The sequence below is a fragment of the Chroicocephalus ridibundus genome, chromosome 11, assembly GCF_963924245.1.
Source record: "Chroicocephalus ridibundus chromosome 11, bChrRid1.1, whole genome shotgun sequence".
Classification (NCBI taxonomy): Eukaryota; Metazoa; Chordata; class Aves; order Charadriiformes; family Laridae; genus Chroicocephalus; species Chroicocephalus ridibundus.
The window spans coordinates 11,634,610-11,648,711 of record NC_086294.1 but is presented as its reverse complement, the minus strand read 5'-3'; the positions used below and the strand labels follow the sequence as shown (position 1 = coordinate 11,648,711).

General features: G+C 40.3%; 1 protein-coding gene across 2 annotated transcripts in view; it reads left to right on the top strand.

Moving 5' to 3' along the window:
* The window catches only part of KDM3B (lysine demethylase 3B), a 64,231-nt gene that overhangs the window by 18,321 nt on the left and 31,808 nt on the right, over nt 1-14,102 (top strand). For both annotated transcript variants that reach the window (XR_010072933.1, XM_063349221.1), the window contains exons 2-10: nt 507-674; nt 2,238-2,351; nt 2,812-2,917; nt 4,485-4,609; nt 6,152-6,220; nt 7,073-7,651; nt 10,130-11,375; nt 11,729-11,930; nt 13,291-13,505. Coding sequence is in view for 1 of the 2 variants with exons in the window: in XM_063349221.1 (XP_063205291.1) it covers nt 507-674; nt 2,238-2,351; nt 2,812-2,917; nt 4,485-4,609; nt 6,152-6,220; nt 7,073-7,651; nt 10,130-11,375; nt 11,729-11,930; nt 13,291-13,505 (2,824 nt within the window). In the remaining variant the exon portion in view is untranslated. The remainder of the gene's footprint in view (nt 1-506; nt 675-2,237; nt 2,352-2,811; nt 2,918-4,484; nt 4,610-6,151; nt 6,221-7,072; nt 7,652-10,129; nt 11,376-11,728; nt 11,931-13,290; nt 13,506-14,102) is intronic.

Here is a 14,102-nt window from a genome sequence, read left to right as displayed (position 1 = left end):
GGAATTTAATAATGTACAAGGCAACACAAAACTTCTGATTTAGACTGGATTTCACGAACGCAAACTTTCCTGGCTGAAGGATTTAATTCTGTGAATGTCAGTTAACCATACTGATAGAGGCTGTCAGTTGAAGTGCCAGAGTGTCTAAATTCTCTAAAAAATTCCGATGTAAGAGTCTTGCATTGGGTCATCAGCTATATTTTGGGATGAACAATTTTCACATCTTCAATTTTGTATGGGGAAATGCAGTGTTTGGAGCCAGTGGTGTGTGTTTGGGCATAAATAATTTTTCATAGGTTAGTAATTGCTGTGAATTTGATTCCCGTTTCTTTTGTAATGTTTGATAGCTATGTAGATGTAATGTTCTCAGTGTTATCATTACGATACTTTTGCTCATTTTTCTCCTAAAGCTGCCTCCTTATCCATAGGGATTGTATGAATCTATTTTTTTTTTTAATCAGTGTCTGAAAAGAGCTGAAATGCCTTCTAATTATTTTTTTTATCAGATCTTTGTGGAATTCGATGGTTGTAACTGGAAGCAACATGCCTGGGTGAAAGTCCATGCTGAAGAAGTTATAGTGTTGTTGCTGGAAGGATCGTTGGTTTGGGCACCTCGAAGTGATCCAGTTATGCTTCAGGGGACTCGAGTCTCACTGGCACAGTGGCCTGCACTGGTGAGTATTTGGCCAAAATCTCTCATATCCTCAGAGGTTTGCATTAACTGTACTGTGAAACACAAGGCTTTGATATTGTACAGGGCACTGTAGGGAAAATAAGACAAGGAGGGTTATAAACATGCTCAAGTGACCTGCAGCTGAGGTGTAGGAAAACACATACGTCACACTAATCATTGTTTAGTCTTGTGTGCTTGACAAGTGGAACATCTGCGCTTAGATAACATAGGCCTGAGATAGAGGCACTCTATTGAACACGCTTGAGATTCCCACCCTGCAATTTTAATTTCATCTAGGAAACTGTGTTTATACAGGATCAATTTCTTTCAGGTGATTCCCAGGTAAATTGATATCAGGGTGATTTGGGGGTGTTACCATAGTCCACACACCATGTAATGAGTTGTGTCAGAACCTATTAGAAGACTGTTATAAGCAAAAATGGGTCCTCTAAGATCCCAGAGTATTTTGACTATAACTCAAGCTATAGCTGTAGACTTGCTGAAAAAAAATGTTTCCATCCCCTGTACTCTGGATAGGCACATGAGCACTCAAGCTTTCACTGAGTACTGGAGGCCTACCCAAATAACTGCACGGGAACACAGACTGGAGTTAGCCAAAGCACCGGAGTACATGGTACAACGTAGACAATTCTGGGAAGCCAGATATTTAGCATTACAAAGTGGATGGCTGGGTTTTTTTAGGGGGATGGGTTTGGGTTGTTTTGGGTTTTTTTTTTTAGATATATACCTTACAAATGTGTATTCTTCCTTTCTTGTCTCTTTCTTGTGGTCATGTTCACTTTTAGGAAATAGTTGTACATAACATAAAATTTACTTTCTCGGTTTAATGCTGCTGGGTACAGGGGAATGGAGCATGAACAAACTTGATGAGAGCTTGTTAAGGGAAAAATGTTGTGAATACTTGTGTGTTAAAATCATGTTAAGTGTGAGCATGAGACAGATAACATGTTCCAAAGACTCCAGTGGTTGGCAACTTCCTCTTCCATCATAAGGTTTTCATTCTGATTCTACTAGATATTTTTAGTGATTTGTCCTGCAGCTTGACTATCAATAGTACACCTGTTATGAACTTCAGTTTTCCATAAAACAGTAGCAAAAAAAGCTCCCATTTAATAATATACCTATAAATTATACCTGTCTTCTGTAGGGGAATGAATATGCTCCTTTCAGGAGGCTATACCTGAAATATGTAGGATAGTTCGAACCATTAACCAAAGCTTTTTTTAATTTGAGCATCAGAAGGTGCTTACGTATGAAAAAACATACCACAAAAGGTGTTTTCAGCTCTGCTTTAGGTTCTATTGAAGAAGTGGAGCTAATTTTCTGTAATTCCTTCTTGTAATATGCCTCGCTTGGAAGAGTTATCGGCATAGACAATAATGGCTAATAATTTGCGTTAAAACTGAGGCACTGGGTGGTGCAAGTTGAGAAAGGAAACTTCTTATTCTTTGTGATACTTAAATAGCATATGAGAACAACCATTGTTGGCCTGGATGTGTGCACAGGCACTTTTATAACCTTTGTTTTTTGTTGTTCATCACAGACCTTCACTCCTCTAGTAGATAAGCTGGGTTTAGGCTCTGTGGTGCCAGTGGAGTTTCTTCTGGACAGACATTTACGTTTCCTGTCTGATGCCAGTGGATTGCGTTTGTTTCAGGTATTTGAACTGTGTTCAGTTAAAGTGCAAATTAATTTTGTGCTGCGTATGTCAGATTAATTTTTAATTTTTTTTTTACTGTTCCACTTACGTAGTCGTGTCTTCCTCCTTTCACTGCCATGTAGTGTTTGTGTTTGTGTTTGTTTCCCTGCTTTTCCAGGTGCTTAGATTAACCTCCATATGCATTGGAAAAGTCCTAGTTCCTCTCAATATTGGTCAGTTGAAGAGCTAACTGTTAAGCATCGTGTAGCTGATAATTGCAGTGGAAGTTTTGCAACAGCTTTTGCATAGCTAGTCCTTTTTTCCTCCTTGTGTGTTCAGCGATGTTTTCTTAATTTTACTTTTTTTTTTGGATTGTCAGTCTCTGAGAGCAGTCCAAGAAGAGCTGTCCCTTAAAAACTAATGATTCTGTTACCTTAAAGGACTATACTTTTATGTTAAAACTGTTTGTTGTTGGCAGATGGGAACAGAGAGTCAAAATCAGATTCTGCAGGAACAGCCTTCACTAAGAGAATCTGTCAATGCATTGATCAGTGACCAGAAGCTTCAGGAGATATTTAGTAGAGGTGAGACTGTTTTTCTCTCAAAAGTACTTCGTTGTGGAACAGTTAGACTATGCTGGGATTCGTGAAGGACAATTGTAATAGTATCTGTTCCTGGTTGATTTGGAAGGTCAATTTTCTGTATCCTTTTGCAAGTTCTTTACAAAGAAGCATTATTTTGTCACAGATGCAGGTAAGGAGTTGCTGAGATAAAACCAGAAATACCTACTGGGCATGATCATTGAAGATGTAGTTGAAGTAGGACAACATATTGATAACGCCCACATATTTACAGCTTCCCTTATTTTAAGTTATAGTTTTGAATTTTTAAAGTTTTGGTCCTGTTCTATAATTCTGGAAATTTGCAAGTGAAATTGCTCTGTAGTTGTTGATCTTAAACGAAAAAAAAACAAAAACAAAAAAACCCAAACAACAAAAAAAAAAACCAAAACCAAAATAAAAACAAAACAAAACCAAAACAAACCACCTCTTGTTATATCAAATTCCAATTTTGGCATTTTGATAATTAACACATGAATTGTTTAAGCTGAAAATGTAGTGTGGTCATGGCTGCTCAGCGTACCTTAACTGTTCTCTGGATTGTGTATGAAGGTTAAGCCAGAAATCAGCTTTTGTTTTCAGAGTGAAGTCTTCTAGTTGAAGTGCTAAAATGATTTTTGGGGTTCGTGGGCCATGTGGCCACCCTTGATATAGGCCACTGGATTACATTTGAAGGATGATGTAATTCTTAATGGGGATTTGGTGCCTTTTGGTTAAATAAAATGTTTATTGATAAAAATGCTATGAGGACAATACTTCTTAAATGAGCAAGTAGCTTCAGAATTGTCCACTTTGGAGCTGCCTTCTGAAGCACCTGGTTCTGCTTGTGTCGGATACAGGCTGTTGGATCATGTGGCTTTTGATGATCTAATAATAAGGGTGTTTTGTCTTGGCTTAGGGTAGGAGGAAAACTCTGCATGCTGATGTGGAGAGTGACAGCAGGGTTGGAGGAAACCTTTCTGTGAAACCTTTCTGTAGATGAGCTCTTACCCGTGTCAAAGAACTAAGACTGGTGTACAGACGTTGGATATTTGTGCAATTCTGTTAAATTTTCCACAGTTACAAATACATGTTTCTATCTTGAACTGCACACAGTTTATACTGGGATTTGATGCATCTGTGCTGGGTCAGAATTCTATGACTGTCCACTGTGTTGATGCTTCATAATTACTGACTTGTAGGTTAGAAAGCAAGAGGGTTCAGTTAGCGAGGAGCCCCTGTCTAGCTTGATTTTGTCAAAGGAGTGAATTTATTTTGATCTTTTGCATTTTTTTTTTACTTGTAAACTGTATTAATTTTGTCTTTACAATACCTTTGAGTTATGGTAATGAGGGCTTATTGACTTCTTACAACAGAATGCTTGGCTTATGCCGGATTTGCAGCAGAAGCCCTCACATTTTAATTTTGTTACACCTGAAAGGTGACACTTCAAGCCTTAACTATGTGCACAGAACTCTTTTTATTGTGTGACTCTTAACTAGTATGGTAGAAAGCTAGTCCGGAAAACATACTCAAAGTCCTTCTTTTACAGGTCCTTACAATGTCCAAGGCCAAAGAGTTAAGGTGTACCAGCCAGAGGATGAAAATAGTTGGCTCTGTGGTGTTGTGAGCCATCAAGACCCAATAACTCGCCTTATGGAGGTGTCTGTGACTGAGGTAAAAATATGAAGCACTGCTTTGGTGTTCCTAAAATACCATTCCTCAATATCTCGTGAAGAATGACAGCTTCACCAAAACTTGTACTTTTGGTTCTTTGTTATTTGCTTTAAAAGGTGTGTCATTATCCATGTTGTGATTCGCAGATTTTTTTTTTTTTTTCTGATATGATGACTTCCCACAATAAATGATGATACACAGCCCACTTCTATAAAAGCTATCAGAATTTCTTTGGAAATGAGCGCTATATGAAAAAATACTGGAAGTGGCTTTCTGATAGGAGGGTGTGCTGACGTACAGAAAGCTACCTTCTGGGTCTGTTACACTGTGCTCTTCCTGTGCCTTCTCTCAGCTTCTACTTGACAGGCGGTACAAGTGGTTTGAGACAAGTGTAGCCTAGACAAGGAAGTCTTAGTCTAAACAAAATTGATTGGTGTATTTTAGCTTAGGCTGTTTGCTTTTACCCAGTTCCTATCAGTAAACCTAGTAAGCATTGTAAACAGCACAGAGGAACTGTGCGCTGCTGGAGTTGTCTGGTTTGTATTTATGGTTCTATGTGATCTGACAGCTACTTCAGTCTTACAGCAGCCTGCTCCTAAAGGCTTCCTTTTTCAGGAGCAACAAGGAACACATCTGTGGTGCTGTGTGTAAATTACTGTAGCAGCAGCACTCTTCTCGGGGTTTTTTTGGGTCCCATCCTGCGTTCCACGTCCCCTGCCCCGTAGCCTTTACCATATGCAGTAAAATACATGTGCAAGAACGAGTGCACTGAACATGCCCAGTAAGTCCTGTGTACACATGCAGTAATCCTGCACTCTCACTATTGGATCAGTTACTGGTGCATAGGAAAGAAGTGTACTGTTGTGGTGAATAAATATAGTACTTTGAAGAGGCACTGAAATTGTGGAGTTTATGGTTTCAGCAGATACATGCCAGGAAGCACCTAACTTACTGCGAATCTAAAAAGGTAACCTTCAAGCACAGTTACAGACATTGGGTATTCATTGCTCCCTTTGATAGAATCATAGAATGGTTTGAGTTGGAAGGGACCTTAAAGATCACTTAGTTCCACCCCCCTGCCATGGGCAGGGACACCTCCCACTAGACCAGGTTACTTTTGGGGAGATGCTGATGGGGATAGTTAGCACAAATGGATGTGCTTCCTTCCAGTAGTCTTTTCTACATCTAGCAGAGTAAATGTGCAGAAGGCTAGAACAATACTAAATCAAATATAAGAAGAGCTGTGTTTGATGCGATGAATATCTCTAGAGATGCTCAGTAGAACAAATATGCAAGGAAACAGTGGTAGGAATCAAATCTGAAAGTCTTTGAAATAGAGGAGGAGTAAAAGGATAGAAGGTAAACTGGAAAGCTGTAGTATTACTAAGGGAGTGGGACGGAAAGAAAAGGCAAATGGGTGAGGGGCTGCAGAGTAACCCTGTATTTAGTGTCTTTTGTGTTGATACTATATACTCTGAATTAAAAAATAACCTCTTCTTTTCTTCCTCCTACCTCCTCAATATCTATCTGCATAAAAATTAGAGTGGTGAAATAAAGTCGGTGGATCCTCGACTGATTCATGTGGTGATGGATAACACTTCTCCAAGCGAGGTATTACAACAGTTCGGGTCTTGCATATGCAGTGTGAAACTTCCTAAAGGTTTAGATATAAAACATCTAAAATATGGAAACAACTGAAAACTGATGCTGTGTTCGCTGTGGGCTTTTGATAATGTAATTGGAAGAGGAAAATTTTTTACAACTTTGAGAGATGGTCATAGCTTTGTTTAAACAATCTTTTTTTTTTTTTTGAGCCCTGTTTTACTAAGTTCAGCATGGATCTTGGGGGGTATTCAATAAATATGACTGTTGTGCTCTATTTTAAAGGATAATGCTCTGATAAAGAATGGCTCTATGCTCCCTGCCTTTTTCTAATGGGATCACTCTGTCCTTCTTCACAGACCTTTTTAGGCATTTCTAAAAATTAACATCTAGGTTCTCTGAAGCAGGCTTGTATGCTTGTGGTGTCTCATTGCTTCAGTTGAGAGGTTCCATGATAGCATTTGAACCTGTGTTTTTACCCTAGGCTAAAGGGCGAGCTATCTTATGTAGTTAAATATTATAGGCTTTGGGTAGTGGACAGAAAGTGTGCCCTTCAGAAGGACTGCGGGGATTAGCCTTGTTGCGAAAACTAGTGTGCAAATAGTTTTCATACATTAGTAAGAACTATGTTAGAGTATGACCATGTTGCATGTTTCCCAAAATCTGCCATGAATGTGGTATGTGAGCAAAGGAGCTCAGCTAAAAATCTTGCTGTGAAGATCCTATCCTAGCACAAAAAAGACAAGACTGCACTTTTGCTTGTGTTCGGTGTTCACGTAGTATCTTTCCTTAGATGTCTCAATTTGTCAACAGGTATCCTGATTATTCTGTTTAGCAATTGCATGGTTTTGTCTGTTATAGGGAGGGGGCCTAAAAGCACCTAAGTCGTCTAAAGGGAAAAAGAAGAAAGATAGTCTGGAGGGAAAGGATGGACGAAGGAGGAAGAATGCTTCAGATCCTGGGTGCGATCCTGCGACAAAGAAGCTAAAGGAGAGGGGTGAGGTGGATAGCAATGGTAGTGATGGAGGTGAGGCAAGCAGGGGTCCTTGGAAAGGAGGCTCCAATAGTGAAACAGGACTGGATCCAAGGCCCAAACAGTTGCCTTCATTCATTCCTCAGATTAATCGCAATATTCGCTTTGCCACTTACACCAAAGAGAATGGCCGAACACTAGTAGTCCAAGATGAGCCAGTTGGTGGTGACACATCGTTGCCCTTCACTCCGTTTTCCTCTGTGGCTGGACAAGCATTACTAGTTGGATCTGGGTGTAAAGAGGCAGGAAAATCACTGGAACAGGTTGGCCAAGGCACAGTGACTTCTGCAACTGCAGTTACTACAACTGCTTTGACGCCGACAACTGTGAGAATCTCCGATACCAGTTTGTCAGCTGTCACTGGACAGGAGAAACTGAAAACAGGCCGATCGCAAGCCCAGGGAGAGGTGAGTAGTTCACAATCCAGCAAAGACATACATATTTGCAACAGATGTTCTGCAACATATTCCTGTTACAAAGTGTGTCCATGGTATTGAGAAAATTATTTCTTCTCTGATTAATCCCTCCACTTGCAAAGGAAACCTTTCTGTTATCTGATCTAAGAACAAACTCAAAAGAAAATGAAGATATTTGGTGGAGGAGTAGTAAGAGACAACTTTTTAGCACTCTTATTTTTATTCAGCCTTAATCTGAGAAATGGAGCCTTAAAGTCACTTTAAGCACTGCACTTAATATAATTAATTTTGTGTCATATAGAAGATGACCTACTCAATATCTCTTGCCTTTATATAAACAAATAAGCATAAGAATGTGCACTGAGTTGAACATTTAAGTTACTTAAAAAAAAAAAGTCTCAAAACCAGAAAGACAATGAGGCTACATTTAAAGGACCTTTTATAGATGCCCAGCCTGTCTGTTACAGCTATGATATCTCTATAGTAGAAAAATGAGCCCCGTTGCATCATATACTATCTAGGGCTGAAAACAAAGAAAAAAGTAAAAAATTTGAGATGGGTACCTTTAGAATAAATTTTAATAAACAACTTGGTCCAGAAGCATCTTGAAGACCTTTTAGGTCTTGAAGATCTTGAAGGCCTTTGTTTTCAAGGGGAAAAGCAGAAAAGTAGAAGGGAAAACCTAAAAGGGAAACCCTGTTAAAATCAAATTAGAAGACTTTTTAAGTAATCAAATGAAGCCTTATAAAAACAAAACAAAACCAAAACCCTACCTCAGTAAGTACAGCAAAAATTAAGAAACTCATGGTCTACTGTATAAAAACAGTGAAGAAAATGGGAGATACATTAGAGAATCCAAGGTGATTACCAGGAGATTAAATGGATTACTTTCATCCCTGTCTTTTGTATTAGCTAATGGAATGGGGGAAAGGCAAGATGTTTATCTTGGGATAAGGATTCCTAGATGGCAAGGTGTAAAGGAGAAATAGAATTGTAGAAGACAGGAGTGTTGTATAATTAAGTTTTATATAGCAATATAACCTATTCTGTCTTCCAACACCACCACCCCCCAACACCCCAGGTCAGAGTTGGGACCAACTGAAAATTGTGTAGGTGAACAGTCAAAATTGTATATCATGAATGGTATTAAGGAATAACTTCAGTTGTACTGAGAAATTTTAGTACCACCTCTCCTTCCTTCCCTCTCCCCACATTGTTATTTTAAATCATTATTAATAATCTTGCTTCAGAATTTGCAGGCAGACCACTAATCCATTTCAAAACCTGACATAAATCAGTAAGAGTGTTGTAGATAGTTTGTGTAACATATTATTGCTTCAGACTGTCCACTTTATCATAGTGTGATTTGATCCCTGAGATTACTTAACAAGCTTGGTTTGCCTTCGTATTTATATGCTTTTAAAAACTGTTAGAACTCAGTTTGTGAAAATTACTTTGGCTCTAAAAAGAAGTATCTGAAATTATAATATCTGGAAGTGTCATGGGGGACGTTAGTATGTTATTAAAGTCACCTATTGCAGTGACACGAGTGACCAGTGAGATGTGTTGTGTGGAGGCTGTGGTTGTATTTAACATGGCCTTGGAATAAAAGTGTATTAATCATGAGTATTCCTTATGAGAAGATTTCTAAGTGGGAACTCGAAGTAAAGGAATAGAACTGACGAGTGAGTTGCAAAATATTATCAGTTACAGTAGGACTGCAAGAATTGGAAAACCTGAATAAGTATAAATTCAGAGGAGAGCAAGTGAGTATTCCATATCACAGTTACAGGTCTAGTAGAAATCTGCAATTCAGAAAACTTCCCGGTATTTAAAGATTGTAAAAATTAAGCTCTTTGTGCTTAACCTCTGCTGAGTAATCCCCTGGAAGGCACCACGCCATAGGCATCTGTCTACCTGTCTGCAGGCGCGGCTTGCTGGGACCAGTTTGTTCACAAACTGCTAGAGGGCTTTCTTTGTTTAATTAACTTTGCAAACTAAGTTAATTATTTCAAGGGTGCTGGTTAAGTAGGAGAATCTTTTCAGGAGGATCTGAGGGGGATGAAAGACAGGAAATTATTGACAAGCAGTTTCAATTAAGGTTCCCTTCTTGCTGATCTGAATTAAAACAATCAGCAGTTTAAATAACTTGCTTTTTTGTGAATCAGTTCACCTTGTCTTGTGTCTCATTTTTGTTCTCAATCGTGGTAAGACATTCAGTGTTTGTTTTCTCCATGTGTCTTCAGTACGTAATGGGCACCGTTAGCTCATTAGTTTCAATAGCCTGTAGGCAGGAAAAATTAGTGTAGCAGAATCTTTAAAGAAGTTTCTTCATTGTAAATAATTCTGCTGGAAGTTTCGATTACAGGTGAATAAGGAGAATGCTAATTGTACAATTAGATGAACCAAAGTATTGCTGAATCAGACAAGAATCCTTTAATAGGCTAATGCTTTTAAATTTTGTTTCAGAATTCACGAAATTCGCTTTTGGCTTCTTCTGGATTTGGAGTCACTCTCCCAAGTGCTTCCCAGTCCTTGGTATTTGGGGGTGGAAGGAGCCAATCAAATGGAGTGGTGACTCCAGAAAGCAAGCCTTCCGGATTTCCTTTTGGCTGTAGTACTGGACAAGAGGCTCAGAAAGATTCTGATCTGTCCAAGAACTTGTTTTTTCAATGCATGTCCCAAAATCTACCTTCCAGTAACTACTTCACGGTCATTTCAGAGAGCTTGACTGAAGATGCCTCTAGTCGGGACTCATTCAAGCAGTGTACAGAGGGTGTGGGTTCTGGGATCTGTAAAGGTAAAATTCTTTCAGCGGACAGTAAACCAGGAGCCCAGTCTGGCAGTTCTGTGGAGCGGAAGCTGCCTGTGGAATCTATGCCTACCCTTACTCCAGCCTTTTCACGAAGTCTGTTGAATACTCGCCCCCCAGATAGTCATGAAAACCTATTTTTACAGCCCCCAAAGCTATCAAGGGAGGAACCTTCAAACCCTTTCCTGGCATTTGCTGAGAAAGCAGAACTTAGTCCTTTCAGTGGCTTTGCATCTTCATCTCAGACAGGAGTTTCTACTCCACCTACGCCTGTGAGTCATAAGGCTACTTCTGGCTGGCCGGAATCGCTCACCTCTGCAGACTCTTCTCTATCTAAGAAGAAGACCTTGTTTATAACGACTGACTCCTCAAAGATGATCTCCAGTACTCCTGGTTCAACAGTTGCTGCTGGTGTTCAGAGCCCTTCCACTGTAGGGAACGGCCGTTCCAGCTCACCGACCAGCAACCTGACGCAGCCTATTGAGATGCCCACGCTTTCCTCCAGCCCAACAGAAGAAAAACCAGCTGTTGGGCCTGGGCAGCAGGACAATCCTCTTCTGAAAACTTTTTCTAACGTGTTTGGCAGACATCCACCTGGCTTTTTCTCTTCACAGGCAGAGTTTCCACAGGAGAACAAAGCCCCTTTTGAAGCTGTGAAAAGGTTCTCTCTAGATGAGCGGAGCTTGACATCCAAACAGGACTCGGACTCCAGTACCAATAGTGACCTGTCAGATTTGAGTGACTCTGAAGACCAGTTGCAGGCCAAGGCTTGCATGAAGGGAATCCCAGACCACCTGATGGCAAAGCTAGGCCCCAACGCAGAGCGCAATGCTGAATTGCTGCTGGGGAAAGGAAAAGGGAAGCAAGCCCCAAAGGGCCGGCCTCGCACAGCTCCCCTAAAAGGTGATGACTTGAATGCAAGGTGTCTTGGAGGCATAAGGAGGTGGGATACTGGGGTATCTCCTGTGTGATGAACTAACCACAGGTGTAAACCTCATTTACGCTCAGTAGGCAGCACACAGGGTATTCAGGTTCGAGCTTAATGCTTCTCGTATGTGAGTTAACATGTTCACTTTGAGAAATGTTTAAGCATATATTTATCAGGGCAGAAGTGTGGTATGTTGCAGATTTGAACAGTCTTGTTGGTTTTGCATGGGTATGAGCATACAGATCTCTGAAAATATGTTTATTTGGGGTAGTATCCTTTTGTTCTTGCAGTAAACTAATGGATTTTACTTCTACTTTGCCTCACTCAGTTGGCCAGTCTGTGCTGAAAGATATGAGTAAGGTGAGGAAGCTGAAGCAGTCAGGTGAGCCTTTTCTCCAGGATGGCTCTTGCATCAATGTAGCTCCACATCTGCACAAGTGCCGGGAGTGCCGTCTGGAGCGGTACCGCAAATTTAAGGAACAAGAGCAGGATGACTCAACTGTGGCATGTCGCTTCTTCCATTTCCGGAGGTGCTCAAATTCTTCCTTCCTTCATATGTAGTCTGTGGGCAGAGCTTGGACCATGTCCAAGCACAAAGTAATTATCTTTTACTTATTTAATGTGCTTGGGTACAATAACGAAGATTTTGAGTGTCTTGCATTTCCCTGCATTGCCTGACTGGAAGTCCCTCACTGGGGCGAGAAGAGCTGCTGTTGGAAGATACAGCTACATGCTACTAAGTGAGCCTCCAGGCCCAGCCTCGGGAGATTGAATTTGCTTTATTGGGTAGACTTTCACTGCTGGGGAGCAGTTTGTATGCAATAACTACTTTTTCCCCCTTTCATAAGGAGTTCAGAACAGAGATAAAATTTTAATTCGGTCAACAAGTAACTAAACATTGCCAGCATGAGGCTAATGTTTGACTAGGTGTTGTTGAGTACAGAACTGATTTTTAGGAGTAGAACATTGCCTGTGTTTTCTCTCTGCGTTCTCTGTGTCTTCCAGTTCTTTGGCCTGTCCTGCTTCTCTTCATCTTCCTTAACCTCCTATTCTAGCAATTGCTATGCATCTTTTTTCCAAAAAGATGTTTGTTCACTTTCTGGCATATAAAGGATCAAGTGAATTTTTAGTATGTGCCACCCATGCAGGAGGGTTTATAGCTGCTTCTCGTCCTGAACCTGTTAAAAATTAATCTAGCTTTGAGGCTAAAGACAAGATTGTTTTCACTCAAAAATGAAGTTATCTTTAATATTGGCGGGAGGCGTTCAGGGTTCTGTAACTTATGTTATACCTTTTACCGCAAAAAGACTAGGAGGGTCAACAGCTGCTGATAAAGCAGTTGTGACTTGTCTTTGGAGAGCAGTGGCAAGAATAGTAGGTACGATAAGGATTTTTGTATGTCTTCTAATGTGAACTGTTAGAACACTTGCCAAGTGCTAGTGGCCTTAGCCAGAACTGAAATATTGGTTTCCCAAAAGTTGGGAAATAACTTTCTCCTGAGTTAAACTAGAGAATAAGAACCACGCACAATTTTACAAGCAGCATCGTGCAGCAGCCCAAATAAATTGAATTTTGTCATCTCTTTCTATTAATACTGTAGAGAAATGTGACTTACCAAGCTGTAGCGATGTCCTGTATGTGGAATTTCCCACCAATGCTTACTGGGACCTGGGGATTCATTCTAGTGGGTTTTGTGGCTGTCGCCTTTGTGTACCTTACTCTCTGTGTTATTTGTGTTTGCATAATATTTGTACTGGCTGTATAGTATAGCACTCTAGCTCAAGCCCTTTTTTTCCCCTTTTCTGTGTTTATATGCTGACATAGATGGCATTATAGATTAGTTAAAGGTGATTAAGCAGCTTCTCAATTACTCCATCCTGTTTTCTGCAGGCTGATATTTACCCGGAAAGGTATTCTACGAGTAGAGGGTTTCTTGAACCCTCAACAGAGTGACCCAGATGCCATGAGCCTATGGATTCCTTCCTCCTCCCCTGCAGAGGGGATCGATCTGGAAACTTCCAAATATATCCTGGCTAATGTTGGGGACCAGTTCTGCCAGCTCGTTATGTCAGAGAAGGAAGCAATGATGATGGTGGAGCCACATCGTAAGCTGGGCTTTTGACGTGTTTTTTGTCCACCTTCTCTGTGTAATGTGTGTACAATGCAGTGGAATAGAGTTGAAAGTGTTATGTAATTTTTTGTTAAAATGCTTCTCCTTTTCTTCCAAAGAGAAGGCTATATTCACTTCTTTGGGGTGTCTGTACTTGTGGGACTAGCATTTGGGTTTGGTTGGTTTTTGTTTTTTTTTTTTTGGATCAGTGCAACATTACTACCAGGGAAGCTAATGATAACTTCCCCAGACACGATTAAACTATTTTTCAATAAATAAATGCAGAAATTGTCTGACTCATACTCCTAAGAAAACAGAAATAAGTCTACAGTGCTTATTACACTGACCAGCTGTGCTTCAATGAGCAGCTTTTCTTACATATTCCTATCCTGTTACGCTCCAGGGAGATCCCATAAAAGCTCAGAGGTTTCTAGGGAGGGAGCAGTACCTGCATTTAGCCTGCAAAGACTCAGCTGAGCAACTAGTTGCCAACATTGACACTGCAAGGGGAGAGGGCTTAGAAAAAATTTCCTAAAGGTGTCCAATTAAGCCTATCACATGGATAGCTCTGACTGTCTGATTTTTCCCTTTA